The following is a 25120-nucleotide window of genomic DNA, read 5'->3' as shown; positions in this document are numbered from 1 at the left end:
TATTTTTTTGGTGTCGCTTAGCTACTATTCGGATATGGACCCTGCTTTGGACGTCGCCTTCTGGCTTTCATTCCTGGTGTTTATACAGTACTTCGCTTTGTTCACCGATTACACATTTGTATCAGGCATGGACACTTTAGTGGCAACAAGGATGGAATCTCAGTTTGGGAACCTCTCCGTAAAATTTAAAAAAAATATATTTTAACGCACAATGGCATAAATATAGTCGTTAATCCAAACCCCAAACAAGTACAAGCAGTAACCCCCTCATACAATATAGATATACATTAATGGTTATAAAGAATCCACCTCGATTGCAAATAGAACCCGGATGTTGACTTAGGTTTCGGCGCGGATAACCACGCCTTCTTCGGAACACACTAAAACGACAAACTGCCTAAAGAGGCAGTTTGTAATATTAGTGCGTTCCGAAGAAGGCGTGGTTATCCGCGCCGAAACCTAGGTCAACATCCGGTTTCTATTTGCAATCGAGGCAGATTCTTTATTTTGTCTACTCTCTACCCATGAACTAGCATGACTACACGCAAGAACTGAACACGATAAAAGAAATTGCACAGGAGAATGGATATGACGCAATGAGAGTAGACAAAATAAACCACAAAACCATGAAACACACACTCATACAAACACAACTCATCACACAACAAATCAGCAGACAGTAAGCAACAAATGGCACATAATGACTTACAACAATCAAGTCACACACAGGGTGGGTAATATACTAAAGAAACAAGGACTCAACATAGCATACAGAACCAACAACACAATACAGAGCAGACTCGGAAGAAATACCACCAACACTGACAAATACAGCCAGTCCGGCATCTACCAACTTACTTGCAACTGCTGTCAATCTGTATATGTGGGCCAAACATGTAGGACCTTCAGAACCAGATATAATGAACACCTCAGAGCACTGGAAAGCAATAGCACACATTTAACATTTGCAGACCACCTGGTAGCACACAACCACCACCCAACAAACATTGAAACTGACCTTCACATCCGAAAAACTAGCAGCAGCCTATGCCAAAAATTAACTATAGAAGAAAACTATCACATCCAAAAATCAATAGCCCAAGAAAAGAAAGTACTCAATGAATACACATCACTGTGCAACAAAACCCTCTTCGCCACAATAGAAGAACTGTACAAGTAACACCCACACCACAACCCAAAAAAAAATCCTCTCTCTCTCTCAACACACACATCACATACACGCAAACCCGCGCAAACCACACGCCACTAACGCCAAATACAATTCAAACTCGCGCGCCTCACCCAGCAGAACACGCTACGAAACAAATGAACGCCACACAGCCACAACAACACGTAATGCCAGCGAAAACTGCGCCTATGTTTTGAGTAATCGGAAAAAGTGCATTGCACGCGAACACAGGCAAAGAAGTAAGCCTATTTACTTCGCCAACAACATAGGGGAATGCACGACAACTTCAAAACCGTAAGTTGCAGAAAGAAAACGTGATACAGTCTTATTTCCGTTTGTAAATGCATAACAAACAGAAAAATAAATTATGTTTTGCTGTTTGCAGATGACAAGTTGTATACTGTGTAACAGAACAGCTACCAAAATAAATGGACAATAACATCTTGTAAGGTATGTTACTTGTGCTTACACCCACTTTTCGCCAGTCAAGTTATAAATGCAACTTTTACATAATGCTGTAAACAACACAAGTGTTAATATGTTAACAACAAATATACAGTTAAAAATAAAAATAGAACCCACTGACGATAGCACAAAAGTGCTGAAACATGTATGGGAGAAACAAAAGAAAAAAGGTGTCTTGCATAAGGCGGAACTTCTCATCCCATTTGTGAACTTCATTAAAATATAGTTTTATTGATGACATGGAAAAATGTTATGCATTAATCTCGTTAACACTATACTGTAAGTATGAATTATTCTGCACGACCTTCTCGGTCATTTTATAAGAAGAATATTATGTTTGGGTCCTTAACTTATAAAGTATTTTTGTGGAAACAAAAGTTCCACTATTTTTATTAACATTGTTTCTTCGCTACTAGTTTCTGGGTTGCCGTCCCGTTCTCCAGCGCTCATCCCCCTCGCCCAGCCAAGCTCTGAAACTAAAATCTGCCATCGTCACTACCCACAGTTCAATGATTTTGCATGCAAATACGAATGATACCAGAGGTGCATTTTAACACTCCGCTAACACATTGGCTGCAACGTGAAAAGTAAAGAAGTCGTTCTGTTCACGACAAAATAATCCATCTTTATAAAACCGACAGTATTGCCGATTGTCTAACGTCCCCTTCAATGTGGAAGTCACTGGAGATGAAACTAGATCCCGACAAAGGTGGGACCAGAATTCATCGGCTCAATCCTTTGAAATGATTTAGGGAAATCATGTGAAACCTTGAATGAGGGTGGATGGACGAGAATTTAAACCTCGCTCCTCCTCCGCATATGTAGTTTCCATCAAACGTAATACGTTTCTTGATTAGTGACCATGTTAACTGTAATTCTTGAAATAGCCAGTACATTAATACACGCTATTATGAACACAAGACACAAAGCAGTTATTCTGTACAGTCATATTGTAAGATGCAGGAATGTAGAAAATTAACAACAACTGAGCACAAAAATGGAAGTCGCGGCAGTTCTGCGTCTGCATAGAAATTCTATTGGAATGTTGAGAAGTTCAGATATAGCAAACCACTGCGTGAAGTCAACTGGTACAACGCTGTGTAAGACTGTGTGTAGAGATAATAAAATCTTACTAACGGTTTCACACAGTTTTATCGGTTCTCTGTGGCTACTACAAGGCTACCTTTCAGGAGAGAGTGCCACGAATGCTGCAGTACGAGAAATAACTGGCTTTACTGCTACCACTAAAAAGTTGATAGGTCTACCTACCGTGTGGCGACCTACCGTAAACACGACGCACTTCCTGCAGCAGTGGGCAGTAATACTCCATCCAACAGTTCTCTCCTACAACATTCCACGTAAAAGACAAATTCACATCTGTTTCCATTCTTTGTCTGGAAGCGGCGTAATGCGCAGAACAATTCTGCGAAAAAGAGCCAGTAATATTTAAGTGGAATTTAATAACGTCTTTTTCTGTGGTAAGAAGGGAACCCTACGCGATCACTCTGTTGTCCGTCTGTCCGTGTCTCTCTGTCCAACTGTCGGTATGAAGTTGGAATTTGTCACATATTAAGGTCTACAGTCTCTTCGTGGTGTAAAAAAGTGAAGCTTCTAAGTCAATGCAATCAAAAGATACGGCCGTTTGTGTCACATATTTTGATACTCGCAAACTCACTCGTTACGACCTATGGGTTACTTGCTCTTGAATTAAATTTCTCTAGAACAAACATTTCACAGTGGAAGTAAAGAAAAAAAATGAGAAAATTGTGAATCTGTAATCACACAGATCAAAAAAAGTTTTGCATTACCTTGGTTCCGGGAGTTCCGGGCCCTGTACAGAAAATTGTAATAGAGAGCAACATAAACATCATTTCCGCCCTTTTTGTTGCTCATGAAAACCACACATTGCATTTTGTACAACCATACACCGAGACCTTCAGAGGTGGTGGTCCAGACTGCAGTACCTCTAATACCCAGCAGCACGTCCTCTTGCATCGATGCATGCCTGTATTCGTTGTGGCATACTATCCACAAGTTCATCAAGGCACTGTTGGTCCAGATTGTCCCACTCCTCAACAGCGATTCGGTGTAGATTCCTCAGAGTGGTTGGTGGGTCACGTCGTCCATAAACAGCCCTTTCCAATCCATCCCAGGCATGTTCAATAGGGTTCATGTCTCCGGAACATGCTGGCCACTCTAGTCGAGCGATGTCGTTATCCTGAAGGAAATCATTCACAATATGTGCACGATGGTGGCGTGAATTGTCGTCCATGAAGACGAATGCCTCGCTAATACGCTGCCGATATGGTTGCACTATCGGTCAGAGGATGGCATTCATGTGTCGTATAGCCGTTACGGCGCCTTCCACCAGCGGCGTACGTCGGCCCCACATGATGCCACCCTAAAACAGGAGGGATCCTTCACCATGCTGTACTCGCTGGACAGTGTATCTAAGACGTTCAGCCTGATCGAGTTGTCCCCAAACAGTCTCCAACAATTGTCTGGTTTAAGGCATATGCGACACTCATCAGTGAAGAGAATGTGATACCAATCTTGAGCGGTCCGTTCGTCATGTTGCAGTGCCCATCTATACTGTGTTGCATGGTGTCGTGGTTGCAAAGTTGGACCTCGCCATGGACGTCGGGAGTGAAGTTGCACATCATGCAGCCTGTTGCGCACAGTTTGAGCCGTAGCACGACGTCCTGTGGCTGCACGAAAGGCATTATTCAACATGGTGGCGTTGCTGTCAGGGTTCCTCCGAGATATAATCCGTAGGTAGCGGTCATCCCCTGCAGGAGTAGCCCTTGGGCAGCCTGAGCGAGGCATGTCATAGACAGTTCCTGTCTCTCTGTATCTCCTCCATGTCCGAACAACATCGCTTTGGTTCACTCCGAGACGCCTGGACACTTCCCTTGTTGATAGCCCTTCCTGGCACAAAGTAAGAATGCGGACGCGATCGAACCGCGGTATTGACCGTCTAGGCATGGTTGAACTACAGACAATACGAGCTGTGTAGCTCCTTCCTGGTGGAATTACTGAAACTGATAAGCTATTGGACCCCATGCATCTAATAGGCGCTGCTCATGCATGGATGTTTACATCTTTTGGCGGGTTTAGTGGCATCTCTGAACAGTCAAAGACACTGTGTCTGTGATACAGTATCCACAGGCAACGTCGATCTTCAGGCGTTCTGGGAACCGGGGTGATGCAAAACTTATTTGATTTGTGTATATCATTTGTTATCTGACTTCAGACTTGAAATTAAAACATTCTCAGAAGTCTTGGTATCCCTGGGACCTATATCTTGCCATCATCAATGTCGGTAACAGAAAAAAGTGGTAGATATCCTCGACCTTCGGAATGGATGAACTGTCTAGACTTATAAATAAGTTTGTACGGAATCCTCAATTCGCAAGATTTACTCACACCCGACCGTTTTTTTATTAGTATAGTCTACTCTAGAAGTAATTTCAGTTTGTGAGTTTTCAATCTGATTACACAGATTTTCTTCTGTTATCATTTTATGGCCCCTCTGAGTGAGAAGCGTTCAATAACAACGTAGCTACTGTTGCGTATTTTCATACCCACTGTTCTATTTCTTCCACCGTATCAACGATAACATCATTATAGGTACTTAAGATATGTAACCGGATGAGCTTCATTTGGACGGTCAGAAAAATAGTTCTTCACATGTCACCGAAATATCTCAGTCAGCACAATATTCAACAACGCGGTAATGATTTGTGTGCGCCAGAATTGCCTTAAAAAGCTTCATCATTGTTTTAAGGAAATCAGTGATTTGTTTTTGTCCAAATTTCTCGATCATTTTTCTTTTAGCCATCAGTCTTCTGACTGGATTGATGCGACCCGCCACAAATCCCTCTCCTGTGCCAACCTCTCCGTTGTGCATAAAAATTTGAAATCTACAGTATCCATATTTAAAAACGAATGACGCCCGAAACGATTTTGACATAAAATTCATTAGTTTTGACGCATAATTTACACGCATCACCAAATTAGAAAACTGACTGCAGTTTGTTAATATTGACCCAAAGAGAAGTAAAGTAGAAACTGTTGCAAATGTTATTTACTGTGTGTGATCTCATGAAAAAAAAAAAAAAAAAACAAACGAGCCAATAGTTCTGGGTGACGTGGCGACGGTAGGAAGCAGGTATGCACTGATGAGCCCAAATACTACGACCAGCTGGTTAATAGACTGTTGGTCCACCTTCGGAGCGCAATACAGCAGAGCTTCAAAAACTAGGGTTCCAGGGCACCAGATAAGTCACTTAGAGCTAGCGCGGAGCTGGCACCCAATAGGGTCCGAGATATGTTCCGTTGGGTTCAGATCAGGCGAATTTGGTGGCCTAGACATGAACGTGAGTTCGTCAACACGCTGTTCGAATCACCGTCACAAGATTCTGGCCATGTGACACAGACACTGATCCTGGTGGAAGATGCCATCGCCATTGGGAAAGTGGGAAAGACATCTAGCATAAAGGGATCCAGGAGGTCCTCAATAACGTTCGCTTAGTCCGTAGCGGTCATGGTGTCTTCAATGTCTTCCACAAGACCCACGGAATGCCACCCAGAGCATTAATACTATTCCCACCGGCCTACCTCCGTGCTGTGGTATATTTTTCGACTTGATGTTCGCCGTCAGGAGTTTGGATCTGAACACGATCATGGACGTGGTGCAACAAAAAACGTGATAAATCCGAACAGGCAACACATTTCCATTGATCTGTAGTGAATTCTCAATGAACGCATGCTCAATGTAGTCGTCATCGACTATGTCAGTGAGATATGTAAACACATTGTAGTAGTGTGCCGCACAGCCCAATGTTCAACAATGTGACCGCGCGGGGTAGCCGTACGGTCAGGCGTCTTATCACAGTTCGCGCGGCTTCCCCCGTCGGAGGTTCGAGTCCTCCCTCGCGCATGGATGTGTTTGTTGTCCTTAGCGCAAGTTAGTTTAATTGGTGTGTAAGCCTAGGGACCTATGACCTCAGCAGTTTGGTCCCATAGTGCTTACAACCAATTTCCAATGTTCAACAATGTGTGTTGAACACTGTTCTCCAAAACACTTGTGCCTGCAGCAGCAGAGTAACCTGTTGTGAGATATGCTACAGATCGCTACCTCCCCTGCTCTACAGAATGGGCAAGCCTGTAAGCTTCACGGTCTCTGGCGAGGAGTGGACATCCAATATCTTATTGCCTACTTGAGGTTCTACCGTACTTAACAACTTTCTATAAAGTTTTTATTTGTCCAGTCTTCTCATTTAAGGTTTGAGGAACTTTGGCTGTTCACTTATGTAATAAGATGGAACACCTACAGCCGTGCTTTCGATGTTATTTATTATATGACTACCAGTTTCGGTGCTTTAGTACACCATCTGCAGGTCTTAACTGACGCTGAGGGAGTTGACTCCAATCGTATACACGATTCATCAGTGGCCAGCATCTATGAATTGGTTTCTGTAGACTTTAACGATGTTGTGTCTGCAACCATCATGGTTGGAGACACAACATCGTTGTTACCTGCAACCATCACCGAAACTGGTGCTCATATAATAAATAACATAGAAAGGGCGGCTGTAGTTGTTCCATTTTATTACATGCTTTCTATAAATGCTTATGGCAGTGCCATGCAAACAGTCATCGGATTCGTCCAACTTCCTCTTTATCAAAGTGGCGCATGTCAGAGGATTTCACCAATCGTTGCTTGAATGGTTCTCCATCGTCTCTGCATGACTTTTATATTTTCCTTCAGTCTCGCGATGGACAGTGGTCACAATGCTTCAGCTCTTCAATGTATCTGTTCGTATCTGAAGTTTTATTTCGTGTTAAAAGAATAAAAATCGGCGACATCACATAGCAGTATGGTGTGACGTCATAAGCGCGTGACTGCGTGTGAGATCGCTCTCTAAGTTTTCATCTATTTTTAGGTTTCATATATATATTTTAACTGTTTTTGTGATAATATTTACTATATAAGTGACTTATTAGTGGTTTCTTCATTCACCTCTGCATTTCTTGTGTTGTGGCCTGATATTTGTGAGTGTTTCGTATCGAGCAACTTAACCTCTTACCCGTGTTTACATTCCGCGCTGACCAGTTGCAGCTGTAGCGGCGCATCGAAAGCTAAGTACTAATTAATTGTTTGTGTATAGTAGTTTATTTACGAACTTTAGTAGTCTTCAACCGGTGATCTTGGTGTTTTCCGGTGAAATAACTTCAGAAGAAATTTTTGCGAACTGCTTTCAGTTTCGTTACTGTCATTAGACGTTTGATTTTCTTTCTGTGTTAGTATTTTGTTATATTCTCATTTGTTGTTGATTAATACTGTCAATAATAGTAGTTACTTCCCTTGTAGAGCAAGTTTGTGATAATTGTAGTCAGTTTTTAACATCTTCTTATTGTGGTAGCGCAACTTAGATAAAGTTGTCTTCTTGTTTCAATAATTGTAAAATTTTACCATGAGTGAGAAGTGTGGGCTTTGCCGTAGGTTCGTGAGTAGTGGATTGCGGTGTGAGGCTTGTTCGAAGTATTTTCACGGGGGGGAATGCAGTGGGGAAGCCAGTGGGCATTCTGGTGAGATCCTCTCCTGGAACTGCAGGTTATGTAGCAAGAGTAAGTTGATAGAGGAGCAGGAGCGTAAGATCTGTGCCCTTCAGGTGCAGTTGAAAAACGCACAGGAGGAGCTAGATAGGATGAGGAGGGAGAAGGGGGTTGGGGAATGGGAGCTGGCTGTTGGCAAGAGATCTGCTAGGAGAAGGAGATTTTCAGATAGTTTTACTATTGGTGTTTGTAATAGATATGACCAACTGTCAGAGTCTAGTGGAGAGGAATCTCTAGTAGCTGTAGATGTAGGAAGTATGCAGCAGACCTCAGCAGTTACGGTGGCTAGGACAGTTGCAAAGTCTAAGAGAAAGAAGAAGGTTCTGCTGTTAGGTAGTTCTCATGGTAGAGGTGTAGGACAGCAGTTGCAGGAAGTTTTGGGGAGTGAGTACCAGGTCACCAGCATTGTGATGCCTAATGCAGGATTGGCTCAGGTGACTTTTAACATAGGGGGGTTATGTAGGGATTTTACTAAAGAGGATCAGGTAGTGATTGTGGGTGGGGCTGGTAATAGTATTGATAGGGATGGGGAGTATGACATAGATGGTGACCTGGAAAAGATAGCCACTCAGACTGGCAACACGAATGTGCATTTAGTGGAACTGTTTCAGCGTCACGATCGGCCTCATCTTAATACAGCCGTCAGGCGTAATAACATGAGACTTGGGGGTGCGCTGATGACAGAAGGCATGAGTCACATTTCAGTGGTGTCGGTGGAGTCTATCAGTAGGACGGGTTTCACTAGACATGGCCTGCACCTCAACAGGTATGGGAAGGGGAGGTTGGCAAAACTTATAGGTGACAGCATAGGTGGGAGTGGTGGGACCACTCATGGGAAAATTCCGGTAGTTGTGGGTGTTAGAGCTGTACCTTTTTTAGATTGAAGTCAGCTGATAGGTATTCCTGCTTAAGGGAAGTCTCTCTAACAAAGAAACCACTTTCTACAAAGCTTGGGTATCCAATTAATGAGGGAATTAGTATATTTCATCAAAATATACAAGGTATTAGAGATAAAGTTAGTGAACTGCTTATAGATGTTGACTCTGAAATTATTGGTATATCTGAACACTTCTTGAATAAGGAGATAATTCAGAGGCTTCCTTTACCAGGATACAGGTTGGCTGGCAGCTTTTCTAGGAGCTCTTTGCGGTGTGGGGGAGTAGCCATGTATGTGAGAAACGGTATCCCATTTGAGTCAATTGATGTTTCAAAGTACTGCACTGAGAAGGTGTTTGAATGTTGTGCAGGTGTGGTTAAATTTAGTGGAGCTAAACTTCTTACTGTTGTTATTTATAGATCCCCAGACTCCGATTTCACAACATTTTTGCTAAAGCTAGAGGAGGTTCTTGGTTCACTTTATAGGAAATACAAAAAGTTAGTTATATGTGGTGACTTCAATATTAATTGTATAAGTGATTGTGCAAGGAAAAGGATGCTGGTAGACCTCCTTAATTCATATAATCTTATGCAAACCGTATTCTTTCCAACGAGAGTGCAAGGGAACAGTAGAACAACCATAGACAATATTTTTGTTCATTCGTCATTATTAGAAGGGCATTCTGTTAGCAAAAAGGTGAATGGCCTTTCAGATCATGATGCACAAATTTTAAGTCTAAAAGATTTTTGTGCTGCAACACATGTTAAATATAGTTACCAACTTTTTAGGAAAGCTGATCCAGTTGCTGTACAGACTTTTGTAAACCTTATCAAGGAACAAGAGTGGCAAGATGTTTATAGTGCTGATACAGTAGACGATAAATATAATGCTTTCCTCAAGACTTTTCTCGTGCTCTTTGAAAGTTGCTTTCCGTTAGAACGTTCAAAACAGGGTACTAGCACAAACAGGCAGCCTGGGTGGCTGACTAAAGGGATAAGAATATCTTGTAGAACAAAGTGGCAATTATATCAAAACGTTAGAAACAGTCAAAATCTAAATGCAGCAGCCCATTACAAACAGTACTGTAAGGTGCTTAAAAAAGTTATTAGGAAGGCAAAAAGTATGTGGTATGCAGATAGAATAGCTAAGTCTCAGGATAAAATTAAAACCATATGGTCAGTCGTAAAGGAAGTGGCTGGTCTGCAGAGACAGGTCGAGAACATAGAATCAGTGCATAGTGGGGATGTCCGTGTTACTGATAAGTCGCATATATGTACAGTACTTAATAATCACTTTCTGAATATAGCAGGTGAACTAAATAGAAACCTAGTCCCAACAGGGAATCATATAGCGCTCTTAGAAAAAAGTGTTCCGAGACTGTTACCTGAAATGCTCCTCCATGATACTGACAAGAGGGAGATTGAGTTAATAATTAAATCTCTAAAGACCAAGAACTCTCATGGATATGACGGGGTATCTAGCAGAATACTGAAGTATTGTTCCACGTATGTTAGCTCAGTACTTAGCCATATCTGTAACTTTTCCTTTAGGAGTGGTCGGTTTCCTGACCGATTAAAGTACTCGGTAGTGAAGCCACTTTATAAAAAGGGAGACAGGGATAATGTTGACAATTATAGACCTATTTCTATGCCATCGGTGTTTGCTAAAGTTATCGAGAGGGTTGTATATACAAGGTACTGCAGCATTTAAATTCACATAATTTGCTGTCAAATGTACAGTTTGGTTTTAGAAATGGCTTAACAACTGAAAATGCTATAGTCTCTTTTCTCTGTGAGGTTTTGGACGGATTAAATAAAAGGTTGCGAACGTTAGGTGTTTTCTTTGATTTAACGATGGCTTTTGACTGTGTTGACCACAAAATATTACTGCAGAAGTTGGAGCATTATGGAGTAAGGGGAGTAGCTTACAATTGGTTCGCCTCCTACCTTAAGAACAGAAAGCAGAAGGTAATCCTCCACAATATCGAGAGTGGTAATGATTTTCAGTCCCAATGGGGCACTGTTAAATGGGGCGTTCCCCAAGGGTCGGTGCTGGGGCCACTGCTGTTTCTTATTTATGTAAATGATATGCCTTCTAGTATTACAGGTGATTCAAAAATATTTCTGTTTGCTGATGACACCACCTTGGTAGTGAAGGATCTTGTGTGTAATATTGAAACATTATCAAATAATGTAGTTCATAATATAAGTTCGTGGCTTGTGGAAAATAATTTGATGCTAAATCACAGTAAGACTCAGTTTTTACAGTTTCTAACCCACAATTCAACAAGAACTGACATTTTAATCAGACAGAATGGGCATGTTATAAGCGAGATGGAACAGTTCAAGTTCCTAGGCGTACGGATAGATAGTAAGCTGTTGTGGAAAGCCCATGTTCAGGTTCTTGTTCAGAAACTAAATGCCGCTTTATTTACCATTAGAACAGTATCTGAAATAAGTGACATTTCAACACGAAAAGTAGTATACTTCGCATATTTTCATACGCTTATGTCATATGGTATTATTTTTTGGGGTAATTCTTCTGATTCAAAAAGGGTATTTTTGGCTCAAAAACGGGCTGTTCGAGGTATGTATGGTGTAAGTTCGAAAACCTCTTGTCGACCCCTATTCAATAGTCTGGGAATTTTGACATTGCCCTCACAGTATGTATTTTCTTTAATGTCGTTTGTTGTTAGCAATATTAGCTTATTGCCAAGAGTTAGCAGCTTTCACTCAGTTAATACTAGGCAGAAATCAAATCTGCATGTGGAATGCACTTCCTTGACTCTTGTGCAGAAAGGAGTGCAGTATTCTGCTGCATCCATTTTCAATAAGCTACCACAAGAACTCAAAAATCTTAGCAGTAGCCGAAACACTTTTAAGTCTAAACTGAAGAATTTCCTCATGGCTTACTCCTTCTATTCTGTCGAGGAGCTCCTGGAAGATCTAAAAAATTAAGCAAATTCCAGTGTTACATTCTTGATTTTCTTTATTTAAACTAACGACTTGTCGCCTGAATATGTTTCTTATACTTCATTTTATCTGTTTCTACAATCGTGTTATAATTTCATGTATTGACTCGTTCCATGGCCATGGAGACTTCTCCTAAATGTGGTCCCACGGAACAATAAATAAATAAATAAAAAATAAATAAAAATTTTGTCAGAAGCACTGTATTTTCCGTGTTATCCCATTTCTCGTGTTAAATGTTTACGTTTTGTGCGTAATAAGAACAAGACCCAACACTTGAAACAGACAGCAAGTTGAAGCAAGCTTGTAGTGTAAATGACTGAAGCTCAATTCAGACAGCAAGTCGAAGCAAGCTTGTAGTGTAAATGACTGAAGTTCAATTACATTGTAGCAGCTAAATTGGACTACAAATATTCCTGAATAATAGGTTTGTCGCTGCTGTATTGTAATTTGCTACAGCTGTGTTTAAATGATTTTATTATGATGCTAGCTAAAATAATTACATAGCACGCCCAGAAAACTGAGATAAAAAAATTAAAAGCAAAAAAGACCTAAAAGTACATCAACTAGGAAGGATGCAATCCGCAATGTTTATCCTTTATTAGTTAATCTCATACCACTAGAGGCGCTGCTATCGGTCTGTGTTTCTCTCTTCTAACACAGGCGTTGCGCTTCTCTTTTGTTGTTCTGTGGTCACACGACGTTCTGCCTCCTTTGAATATAGCGCCCACGAGTACACATTCAAAGCATTCGTGAGTCCATCACCACACATTTCATTCAGCTGGCGATGAATTTTAATTGGTGTCACACCACACAAATGGAGAAAAGGAATGATTACACGCTGTTCTTGTAATGAAAACACTGCCTTTTGAAATATTATCAAAAACAGTTCTCACTCTCGCCGCTGCCGCAGTGCGGCGCACAGTGCTGCCATCTGTTGCGCATTCATGAGTTCACATGTGTTTTAAAAGAAACCGCAAGTTTCTCCCTGCTTCCAGTCCTGTAATATAAAGTCTGACGTTATAAGTTGAATGCAACTGCTTTGCGTTCGAGCGCACAGTGTGCAGCGCCGTCCCTTGTTGACAGGCGGCTGGGCTGCAAGTGGACGCTGGTTGCGAGCATGGCGGTCTATACGCCGTACCTGGCGGCGCAGTTCTGGGCGACGCGAGGCTCCCTGTTGCCGGCGGCGGCCCTGGTGGGGCTGGGCGGCGGCCCGCTCTGGTGCGCCAAGTGCTCCTACCTCACCGCCGCCGCCCGCCGCTTCGCCAGCCTCGCCGGACAGCGCGACGACGACGTCCAGGTGGGCTTCTTCGGCGTCTTCTTCACCATCTTCCCCGTCGCCAACGTCCTGGGCAACGCCATCTCCTCCCTCGGTAAGTCTCTTTTTATTTTTGGTCAAATATTTGAGTGGATCGAAAACGAGACTCCATAATGAATTGACGAGTTCGAAAATAGGTCATGTCCACGTTTTTTTCAAATTATGTTTAGCAGAGATACGCGATCTTTACACATGGTCCAGTCACACTAACGTGGTCACCACCTATGTCGAGAGTTCAAAATGGTTCAAATGGCTCTGAGCACTATGGGACTTAACTTCTGAGGTCATCAGTCCCCTAGAACTTAGAACTACTTAAACCTAACTAACCTTAGGACATCACACACATCCATGCCCAAGGCAGGATTCGAACTTGCGACCATAGTGGTCGCGCCGTTCCAGACTGAAGCACCTAGAACCGTTCGGCTACCCCAGCCAGCTATGTCGAGAGTCAAAGTGCAATAACCACCAACAGACGGCAGATGGCAGCACTGGTAGTGCAGGATATATAAAGTGTATCGGGGGGGATGCTGAAAACGGGCAGTCGTTCTCATAATACCGAAACGGAGTAACTTATCTGACTTCCAAAAGGACACGGTCATTGGCTTTCGGGCCAAGGGTGGGAGCATTTCCGAAATGGCTAAGTTTGGAAACTGTTTGCGTGCCAGTGCGGTCAATGTACGAGGTGCGACAATAAAGTAATGAGACTGATTTTCTTTGCAAGATGTGGCAACCCTGCAGACTTGCGTAGGCACAATATCTTTGACCTCGGTCTATAAGCTGCTTGTAGTCCAAGCGGCACATCGATGCAACAGCTTAGTCGTGAGTTGTGCTGTAATACATTAACACGTATTTGTGTCTCTCATCATGGAAATGGAACCGTATAATATTGCGAAACGGAATGCCGTTTCTTTTTGCATTAAATTGGGTGAAAACGTGACGACAACTTACGGTAAGCTTCAGAAGGCTTTTGGAGAGGAGGTTATGTCAAGATCTCAAGTTTTTCGTTGGCATAAAATGTTTAGTGAAGGCAGAACGCATGTTGAAGATGAAGACTGCAGTGGACGACCATCAAGCTCACGGACAGATATCAACTTGGCCAGGGTGCATAAACTCTTACCATCTGATCGAAGATTATCCGTGAAAATTATTGCAGAAAAACTGAACATCAATCGTTCATCTAGTAATAACTGAAGATCTTAGTATGAGAAAGATTTGTGCAAAAATGGTTCCCAAAAATCTCACACCACACCAGCGAGAAAGAAGGAAAAATGTGGCAGCCGATTTGTTAGAACAAACGGAAATCAATCCAAAGCTGTGTTGTCATTGGTGATGAAAGTTGGTTTTTTCAGTACGATCCAGAGACAAAACGCCAAAGTTCGTAATGGTGCTCAGAGGGATCAACCAGACCAAAAAAAGCTTGCATGTCAAAGTCAAAAGTGAAATGCATGCTTGTGTGCTTCTTTGATTCCAAGGAAATTGTTTATAAAGAGTGGATGCCTCCTGGACAAACAGTTAACCAATATTACTACAACGAAATTTTAGAAAGACTTCGTAAAATAGTTCTTCGTGTCCTTGCCAACATTGCTGATAATTGGATTCTGCATCACGATAATGCGCCATCCCATACTGCTCTGTCGGTACAGAAATTTTTAACCTCAAAACAAATTTCAGTACTACCACAGCCACCTTATTCGCCAGATATCTCTTCGTGCGACTTTTTTTTATTTGCACGAGTCAAAACGGCGGTCAAGGGGCACTACTTTCAAAGAGCACAAGATGGCCAAAAAGTTGTGACGAGGGTCTTGGAGGATAGTACAGAAGTTGAGTTCCAGAAATGTTACCATCAATGGCAGAGGGGCTGCAAAAAGTGTGTGCAGTCAGAAGGGAACTACTTTGAAGGAGACAACACTAAACTTGACTAAAACGGTAAGCAAAATTTTTTTTCACATCAGTCTCATTACTTTATTGTCGCACCTCGTATACTTTGCATGGCAAAATGGCGCTATCCGAAACCAGGGCAGAGGCAACTGTGGTGTACCAAAGGCAATAGATGTCAGGGATGAACAATGGCTGCAGAGATATGTCCAGACGAATAGACATTCAGCTTTTCAGTAACTGGCCATCCAGATGGATCAAGGGACTACTAACGTTTCTCCTCAACGACTGTTCAGCGAACATTGCTGTGTATGGGTCTCCACAGAATGCACCTGGTTCATGCTTCCATGCTGACTGCTAATCATTAACTACAAAAGCTGGAATTTGCATGCCAGTACCACAACTGGACGTCCATGAATTCTGAAAGGTGGCCTTTCCAAATGAATCACATTTTATGCTCCTTTGGACAAATGGCCATAGGCATGTACGGTGACAAACGTCTGAAAGTAGATGTCTGCAGCAGTTGTCAGAAGGGTCCAAACTGGAGGAGGGAGGATTATGGTTTGGAAAATATTTTCGTGGCATTGCCCAGGTGATTTAGCCATTCTGGAAGGCACAAGGGATCAACACAATTATGCATCTATCTTTGGGGGACATCTCCACCCTTACATGCAGTTTGTTTTTCCTCAGCATGGTGGAAACTATCAGGAGGACAACACAACATGTCACACAATTCACAGTGCATGTACGTGGTTTGAAGAGGACCAGGATGAGTTTACTGTACCCCCGTCTACCAAACTCCCCGGAATTAAACCCAGTCTTGTATCTATGGGACCACCTCGATTGAGCTGTCCACGCTATGGATCCTCAATTGAGAAATTTAGGCCACCTGTTCATGGCACTGGAATTGTCATGGCTCCACATCCTTGTTGGTACCTTCCTGAACGTCACTGACACTCTTCCCGAACGTCTTGTAGCGGTCCACACTGCAAATAGTATTCTTTTGACAGGTGATCTCATTAATATGAATGGACAGTGTATATGTACTCATCGTATAACAAGCAGTCATGTCCCATCAGCAGAAGTGTTCGTCAGATTGATGTTGAGTTAAAGAAGAGTGTCTGGAGATGACTCTAGAGAAGTATGAAACTTCAGCACTCAAGAACACTGATGCATCACGGTGCCTAAACTGATGGTCCATGTTTCCCGGAGGCTGACTTTACTTGTTATGGAAACGAGTGTTGACTTCTTCACAGTAATCCAAAAATTGAAACACACTGCTCACTTTGGCCACTATTTAAAACTTCAGCTCTCAAAGACAACAGTCAACAGACTATAGGGGAAAGTGGAAAGCTAATAACGTAACCTGGGGAGATAAGGAGAAGGTGGAAGGATCACTATGAACAGCCAGTTGCAGTGAAAAATGGCAGTCAGCAAGGGGCCAGAATCTGGAATAAGAGGAAGATATTACAATGTTAGAAGTGGGACTACTACAGTAGTTACAAGAATGAAAACAGGAAAGGCAGCTGGTATAGATGAAGTAACAGAGGAGACGCTAAAAGCAGCAGGATCTACTGAGCTGCAGTAGTTACACAGATTTCTGAGATGCATTTGGACTCAGAAATGTGTGCCCGTTGAACGGGGAAAGGGAACAGTACAAAGGGAGTTCAAAAAGTTTTGCACAATCGTCTCTAATTTTTTTTATATTTTTTGCAGGAGGAGAATGAAATATTTTGTGAACATACTTGAAACATGTAGCTATACATTGAGCCTACTTAATGTAGCCTCCATCAGCTGTGACACATCTGGCCGAATGTTCTTTCCATGATGTAAATGCACTTTGTTAAAATTCTGAGGATTGACTTTTACACCATCTTTTGACACAGGAAATATGGTCTTTCTCACTACTAAATGTTGTACCGCGCAGGTGGGCCTTCAGACGAACAAAGAGGTAAAAATCATATGGAGCCAAGTCCGGACTGTAGGGAAGATGAGGAGCAATTTTCCAACCCATTTTCCTGATTTCCTCCCGCGTCATAAGGGCTGTATTGGGCTTGGCATTGTCATGGTGTAGTCTGATGAATTGACCCTGAAGCTGTGGTCTGTGGGTCTTAACAGCACGTCGCTCCTTTCCAATGACAAGCAGTAATGATCCCAGTTAATTGTGCGGCCAGGTTCCAAAAAGTTAATGAAAATACATGTAGCTTTACTTGAGTCTACTTAATGTAGCCTCCATCAGCTGTGACGCATCTGGCCCAATGTTCTTTCCATGATGTAAATGCACTTTGCTAAAATTCTTAGGATTGACTTTTACACCATCTTTTGACACAGGAAATATGGTCTTTCTCACTACTAAATGTTTTACCGCGCAGGTGGGCCTTCAGACGAACAAAGAGGTAAAAATCATATGGAGCCAAGTCCGGACTGTAGGGAAGATGAGGAGCAATTTTCCAACCCATTTTCCTGATTTTCTCCCGCGTCATAAGGGCTGTATTGGGCTTGGCATTGTCATGGTGTAGTCTGATGAACTGACCCTGAAGCTGTGGTCTGTGGGTCTTAACAGCACGTCGCTCCTTTCCAATGACAAGCAGTAATGATCCCAGTTAATTGTGCGGCCAGGTTCCAAAAAGTTAATGAAAATACATGTAGCTTTACTTGAGTCTACTTAATGTAGCCTCCATCAGCTGTGACGCATCTGGCCCAATGTTCTTTCCATGATGTAAATGCACTTTGCTAAAATTCTTAGGATTGACTTTTACACCATCTTTTGACACAGGAAATATGGTCTTTCTCACTACTAAATGTTTTACTGCGCAGGTGGGCCTTCAGACGAACAAAGAGGTAAAAATCATATGGAGCCAAGTCTGGAGTGTAGGGAAGATGAGGAGCAATTTTCCAACCCATTTTCCTGATTTTCTCCTGCGTCATAAGGGCTGTATTGGGCTTGGCATTGTCATGGTGTAGTCTGATGAACTGACCCTGAAGCTGTGGTCTGTGGGTCTTAACAGCACGTCGCTCCTTTCCAATGACAAGCAGTAATGATCCCAGTTAATTGTGCGGCCAGGTTCCAAAAAGTTAATGAAAATGACACCACACTGATCCCAGAAGCAGGAGCCCATCACCTTTCGGCATGCTGTTCGTGAAAGTTTTGGTTTCTTCTTCCCAGAGGAGCCCCGATGACGCCACTCCATGGATTGAGTTTTGCTCTCAGGTTTATACAAAAACCACCATGTTTCATCCTGGGTAATGACGCCGTCAAAACACTGTTTCCACTCTTCAGTAAAGGTCTTCACGAGGCCTTCGCACATATTGTTCTTCACAGTTTTCATTTCTCTTGTCAATAATCTAGGCACCCAATGTGCACAGATTTTTTTCTGTACCCTAGTGACTGTACCAGTGATACCACACTACCCAATGACAAACGAGTCATTTCAGTAAGCTCTCGTGTCGTAACACTTCTGTCATTTTGGATGATTTTATCAATGGTCTCCTTATTGACATCACTGCGGTCAATGGCCTACCGCGGCGTGGATTGTCCACTAGAGAGAAATTACCTTCTTTAAACCTCTGCAACTACCAATGGATAATGTTGCGATCCACTGTGTCCTCCCCATAAACAGGGAGCAACTTCCTGTGGATCGATGTGGCAAAATCATCGCCGGTCTTGAAGAGGAACTCTATCACCGACCGTTGTCGCAACCTGACATCTACTTCACGATTCATTATGGTTCACCTGCAAATAAAAGAAAATACTTTTATATACCAACTTATAGCTAAATGTTCCAAGTACGTTCACAAAAATTTCATTCTCCTCCCGAAAAAAATAAAATTAGAGACGACTGTGCAAAACTTTTTGATCGCCCTTTCTAATTCCAGTGTTCGAAAAGGCAGACAGGAAAGTATTAGATAACTATCGAGGGATCACACTCGTGTGACAACTAGCAAAAATAATGGAGAGCATATTGAAAATAAGTTTGAGGGAAAAAGGGGAAAATCAGTTAGAAGAAGTTGCCAATGATACTGCGTTGTAGGGAATGATCAGGAAACAAGACAAGAACAAGTAAACATTTCAAATGAAAACACTCAAGAAATATGACATGAAACGCAGTGTGTAAAAAAGTAAGTCTATGATGGTAACCAGATGAGTCATAGAAAGAAAAGTACAAATTCATATTGCAAAGTACAGAATGTTCAAACTGCACACAGATTTAAATGATTGGGGAATTTGATAACGCTCAATGCAAGCATGGACGCAGAAATTAGCAAAAGGGTACAACAGAGCAACGCATTTTTTTGTAAATGAGGGCTTAGTCTGGGGAAGAGAGATGCTAATAAACTGTGGAGAAGTGCTGTACAAGATGTACTTCACAATGATATCGATCTATGCATTGGAGACCTGAGCAATGACAAGGAGAGACGAGAGTACAATGCAAGCTGTGAAATGAAATTCCTACGAAGCATGTTAGGGAAAATGAGGAGAGACATCGCCAGAAATTAATATGTTAGGAAGGAAACTGGAATAGAAAAGTTGGATGATAGAAATAAGAAGTTTACGTTAAGATGATCTAGACTTGTGAAGAGAATGGAAGATGGAAGAATATCGAAATGAATTATGGGGGCCAAATTAGAGGGCAAGAGGGTGATCCATACTGTGTTGAATTTATTTGATCAAGACCAGTTTAATAAGTAATCTGCTCTGTGAAAAACAGTTATAGAAGAAGAATGGTGAAGAGACACGGGAAAGTGGAGAAACACCATAAGTATCTCATCCCAGTCTGGTGATGGGTAAAGAAGAAACGAAGACGATGATCAAAGTGGTTCTACTTTTTATGGCCAGCCTGGTTGTGTCTTTTGCACCCGGATAATTAGGGAATGTTAAGCTGCCAGGCATTGATGTGTCCTACAGCCAAATTCACCTTGGAGGTCAGGGCGTGAAAGCCTTAAGCTTCATACAAAGACTTAGTTTTAATGGATATCACAATCTTTTGTTAATGATAATAACTTTTTAATACAACTAGATATCTACTTGCAAAAATCAGGGAAAAATGCCGTTAGGTTAGGGACACGCAAGTGACCTACGTGGGGTCTAACTGAAAGACTTACACAAGACTATTGAGTTAAAAGAAATTATTAATGTTTCTATTGTCATTTTACGGTCGACCACGCATCATACATAAAAACTGAATGTAAATTTGTCGATATCAATTACTGGAATTTCGGAATTAATTTTTAGGTTCGAGTGCATCATTTTCTTGAGCGTGACTTATTCGAAATATTTATCGTCGGCTCGAAACACGGTGCAACGCGCCGTCATCCGCATTAACAGTTATTGTCCAAGAAGAAACAGGGAATAAGTAACCGAAATCACGCTAGTACTAATCGGATTTCGGTAAATTTAAGATAATGCCTGCAATACCGAGGTAGAACTGTACAGTATCCCGTTACAGGATTGATGGTGAACATGTTGAGCAAGTCACATAGTACAAGTACATCTACATCAATAGTCCGCAAGCTACCTTCTAGTCTGTAGCGGAAGGTGCTCTTGTACCGCTCTTTGTTACCCCTTTCCCTACTCCATTCGCATGGGAAGAATGATTCTTGATAACCCTTATCAGTTATAATTTTTCGAATTTTCTCGTTCTGACCGCTTCGCGAGATGTATGTGGGAGGAAGTATTATGTTGCCCCACTCTTCTCCGGAATTTCTCTTAATTTCAATAGTAAACCTCTCCTTGATGAACAACTCATCCCTTGTAGCTTTTGCCGTTGGAGTGTGTTGTGTATCTCCGCAATACTCCAGCGCCGACTGAATGATCCCGTAGCGAACGCGGGGAAGTACTAGGAGGCGATATCAACATTATGACAAAAGGAATCATCCAAAAGAACAGAATCAACTTCGTAGTTATTGTCGGAATTACTTCATAATACTGCCGCCTTATGTTTCTTCACAGAACTAATCATGTCACTGTCGCCGCATTCGTCCTCAGAACATGAAAACATTCAATCATACAGTCATTCGGACCTTAATTCTCACTATGAGGATCTGAATACCATTGACAAAAACCTCCTAAAGTATTTCAGATACGTTCTTTTCCTTCCTCCCTCCAAAAGCAGGAGGAACTTCAACGTGAATAGTTATTTAAGTAAAACTCTTTTTAATGTAACACATTTTTAAAACGGACTAAAAAGTATAAAATAATTTCTCCTCGCCCCATATAGATTTCTAACCCTGAAAATTTGCACTTGTAAATTTTTAATACCTATGACAAGATATAAAACGAAAAATGTGGATCGCATGCAATAGACAATATTAAGGAGATGAACTGTTCTTACATGTTATGTATTGTAGGCGTCTTTCGTTTTAAATTTTACAAGTATTGTCATAGCTATCAAAAATTAAAATGCACAGTTTTTCAGGACTATCCGTATGGGATTAGAGATGTGTATGGGACTAGGAAAAATTATTTTATAGCCTTTAGTCCATTTTAAAAATGTGTTGCATTAAAAAGTTTTTTGTTTAAATAATCATTTTCTCCTTATTAGTCTTGTGTGCTTCAAACTTTTCAATCGATTTCAAACATTTTGATGAATTACGATAGAGACATGTGGTAAATTTCAGGTTTATTTTGGTTTCTCTTCTCCTGCTGCCTCCTCCGTTTACCTCGCGAAGAGACGGCGAAGGTAAAAATTGAAAGAATCGAGCTAACACTGAGGATTACCAGCAATCCTTATTACCACGAAACATTCACAACTAGAGCAAGAAAAGGGGAAACAGCACTGCTACGCAAAGTACTCTCCGCCATACACCAGACACGAAAGTTGGTTAATATTGCATTGTCATTCAGTTGTCAGTTACGTGGAAAGTTTCAACTCTCTACCTAGTTGGAAAATTTCAAAATTTGTACCGAACAAACAGACAAGAATGCGACCTACAGAAATAAAGACGTGTTGAAATAGTAGGTATTTGATACATAAAAGTACAATCAAAATGCTCGATAACTGAAAGTACATGAAGGCAATCAAGTCTGACACATTGATTAACATAGTGAACACCTAAATACATCTACATCTTCATGGATACTCTGTAAATCACATTTAAGTGCCTGGCGGAGGGCTCATCTGGTCTTCTACCCAATAATTCTTTATTATTCCAATCTCGTACAGCGCGGAAGAAACGATCACCTATTTCTTTTCGTGCGGGCTCTGATTTCCCTTATTTTATTATGATGATCGTTTCTTCGTATGTAAGTTGGTGCCAACAAAATATTTTCGCATTCGAAGGTGAAAGTAGGTGATCCAAATTTCGTGAGAAGTTTCCGTCGTAACGAAAAACACCTTTGTTTTAATCATGACCACCCCAAATCCTGTATCATTTCAGTGACTCTCTCTCCCCTATTTCGTGATAATACAAAACGTGCTGCCCTTCTTTGAACTTGCTTCATGTACTCCGTCAGTCCTAATTGGTAAGGATCCCACACCACACAGCAACATTCTAAAAGAGGACGGACAAGCGTAATGTAGGCAGTCTCTTTAGTAGATCTGTCACATTTTCTAAGTGTCCTGCAATAAAATGCAGCCTTTGATTAGCCTTCCCGACAACATTTTCTATGTGTTCCTTCCAATTTAAGTTGCTCATAATTGTAAATCCTAGGTATTTAGTTGAATTTACGGCCTTTAGATTTGAGTGATGTATCGTGTAATCGAAGTTTAACGGATTCCTTTTAGCATTCATGTGGATGACTTCACACTTTTCGTTATTTAGGGTCGAATTTTTGCACAATACAGATATCCTTTCTAAATCCTTTTGCAACTTGTTAAGATCTTCTGATGACTTTACTAGTCGATAAACGACAGCAGCATACGCAAATAAGCTAAGACGGCTGGCTGCTCAGATTGTCTCCTAAATCGTTTATATAGATAAGGAACACGAAAGGGCCTGTAACACTACCTCTGAGAACGCCATAAATCACTTCTGTTTTGCTCGATGACTTTCCACCAGTTACTACGAACTGGGAGGAAATCATGAATCAAGTCAGATAACTGAGACGATATTTCACAAGCAAGCAATTTCACTACAAGTCGCTTGTGTGGTACAATGTCAAAAGCCTTCTGGAAATCTAGAAATACGGAATCAATTTGAAATCCCTTGTCAATATATCTCGAAACGTCGTGTGAGGAAATAGCTAGTGGTCTTTCACAAGAACGATGTTTTCTAAATTCGTGTTGACTGTCTGTCTTCGGGGTAATGCAGTAATGTTCGAATACGATATATGCTCCAAAATCCTGCTGCATATCGACGTTAATGATATGGGCCTGTAATTCAGTAGATTACTTCTACTACCTTTCTTGAGTATTGGTGTGACCTGTGCAACTTTCCAGTCTTTTGGTACTGATCTTTCGTCGAGCGAACGCTTGTATATGATTGTTAAGTACGGAGCTATTGTATCAGCGTACTCTGAAAGCAACCCCACTAGTATACAGTCTGGACCGGAAAACTTGGTTTTGTTACGTGATTTAAATTGTTTCACTACTCTGAGGATATCTATTTCTACGTTACACATCTTTGCAGCTCTTCTTGATACGAATTCTGGAATATTTACTTCTGTTCTTTGGTGAAGGAATTTCGGAAGGCTGTGTTTAGTAACTCTGCTTTGGCAGCACTGTCGTCGATAGTATTTCCATTGCTATCGCGCAAAAAAGCATTGATTGTGCCTTACTGCTAGCATACTTTACATACGGGCAAAATCTCTGTGGATTTTCTGCAGGTTTCGAGACAAAGTTTCGTTGTGGAAACTATTATAAGCATCTCACATTGAAGTCCGAGCTAAATTTCGAGCTTCTGTAAAAGACTGTCAATCCTGGAGATTTTGCGTCTGTTTAAATTTGGAATGTTCTTGCGTTGTTTGTGCAACACTGTTCTGACCCGTTTTGTTTGCCAAGGTGGATCAGCTCCGTCGTTTGTTAATATATTTGGCATAAATCTCTCAATTGCTGCCGATACTATTTCTTTGAATTCAAGCCACATCTGGTCTACACTTACATCGTTAATCTGGAAGGAGTGGAGATTGTCTCTCAGAAAGGCGTCAACTGCATTTTTATCTACTTTATTGAATGGGTATATTTTTCGTTTATTTTTCGAGGATTTGGGGGTTACAATATACAATTTCGCTTCGACAACGCTCTGTTCACTATTCTCTGTATCCGGTTTGATGCTCTTTATTAACTCAAAATCAATTGTTGCTAAGAGGTCAAGTGTGTTATCACAACCGTTTACTATTCGCGTGGGCTCATGAATTAACGGCTCGAAATAATGTTCACAGAATGCGTTTAGCACAATTTCGGATGATGTTTTATGCGTACCTCCGGATTTAAACATGTGTTTTCGCCAACACATCGAAACTAAATAAAAGTCACCACCAACTATAATTGTATGAGTTGGGTACGAATTTGGAATTAAACTCACGTTTTATTTTAACCTTTCAGCAATTTAGTATTAAGAAAACACTTTAATCGCGTTTGTTATTTGTTTAGTGCCGGCCGGTTTCAGCCCATCGCAGGCGCCATCTTCAGGGCGAACATATGGTCGACTTGAAGATGGCGCCTGCGACGGCCTGAAACCGGTCGGCACTATATAAATTTTTAAAAAAAACGCGATTAAGACTTTTCTTAATACTAAGTTAATTTATATCAATGGCTGTTAATCCACAACCATGTTGTCCAAACATCTTTCAGCAATTGTATCATCTGAATCGAGATGTCGGTAAAAGGATCCATTTATTATTTTATTCCGTTTGCCAAGAATGTGCT

The 25120-nt window shown here is 41.4% G+C and overlaps 1 protein-coding gene across 1 annotated transcript in view; it reads left to right on the top strand.

Annotated features, from left to right (window-relative positions):
• The window catches only part of LOC124798530, a 244191-nt gene that overhangs the window by 134770 nt on the left and 84301 nt on the right, over positions 1-25120 (top strand). Inside the window, exon 2 of the mRNA XM_047262016.1 lies at positions 13208-13494. Coding sequence (XP_047117972.1) covers positions 13208-13494 — 287 coding nt within the window. The remainder of the gene's footprint in view (positions 1-13207; positions 13495-25120) is intronic.

The sequence above is a fragment of the Schistocerca piceifrons genome, chromosome 1 (genome assembly GCF_021461385.2).
Source record: "Schistocerca piceifrons isolate TAMUIC-IGC-003096 chromosome 1, iqSchPice1.1, whole genome shotgun sequence".
NCBI lineage: Eukaryota > Metazoa > Arthropoda > Insecta > Orthoptera > Acrididae > Schistocerca > Schistocerca piceifrons.
The sequence above is the reverse complement of the archived record's forward strand: the minus strand, read 5'-3'. Positions and strand labels throughout refer to the sequence as shown.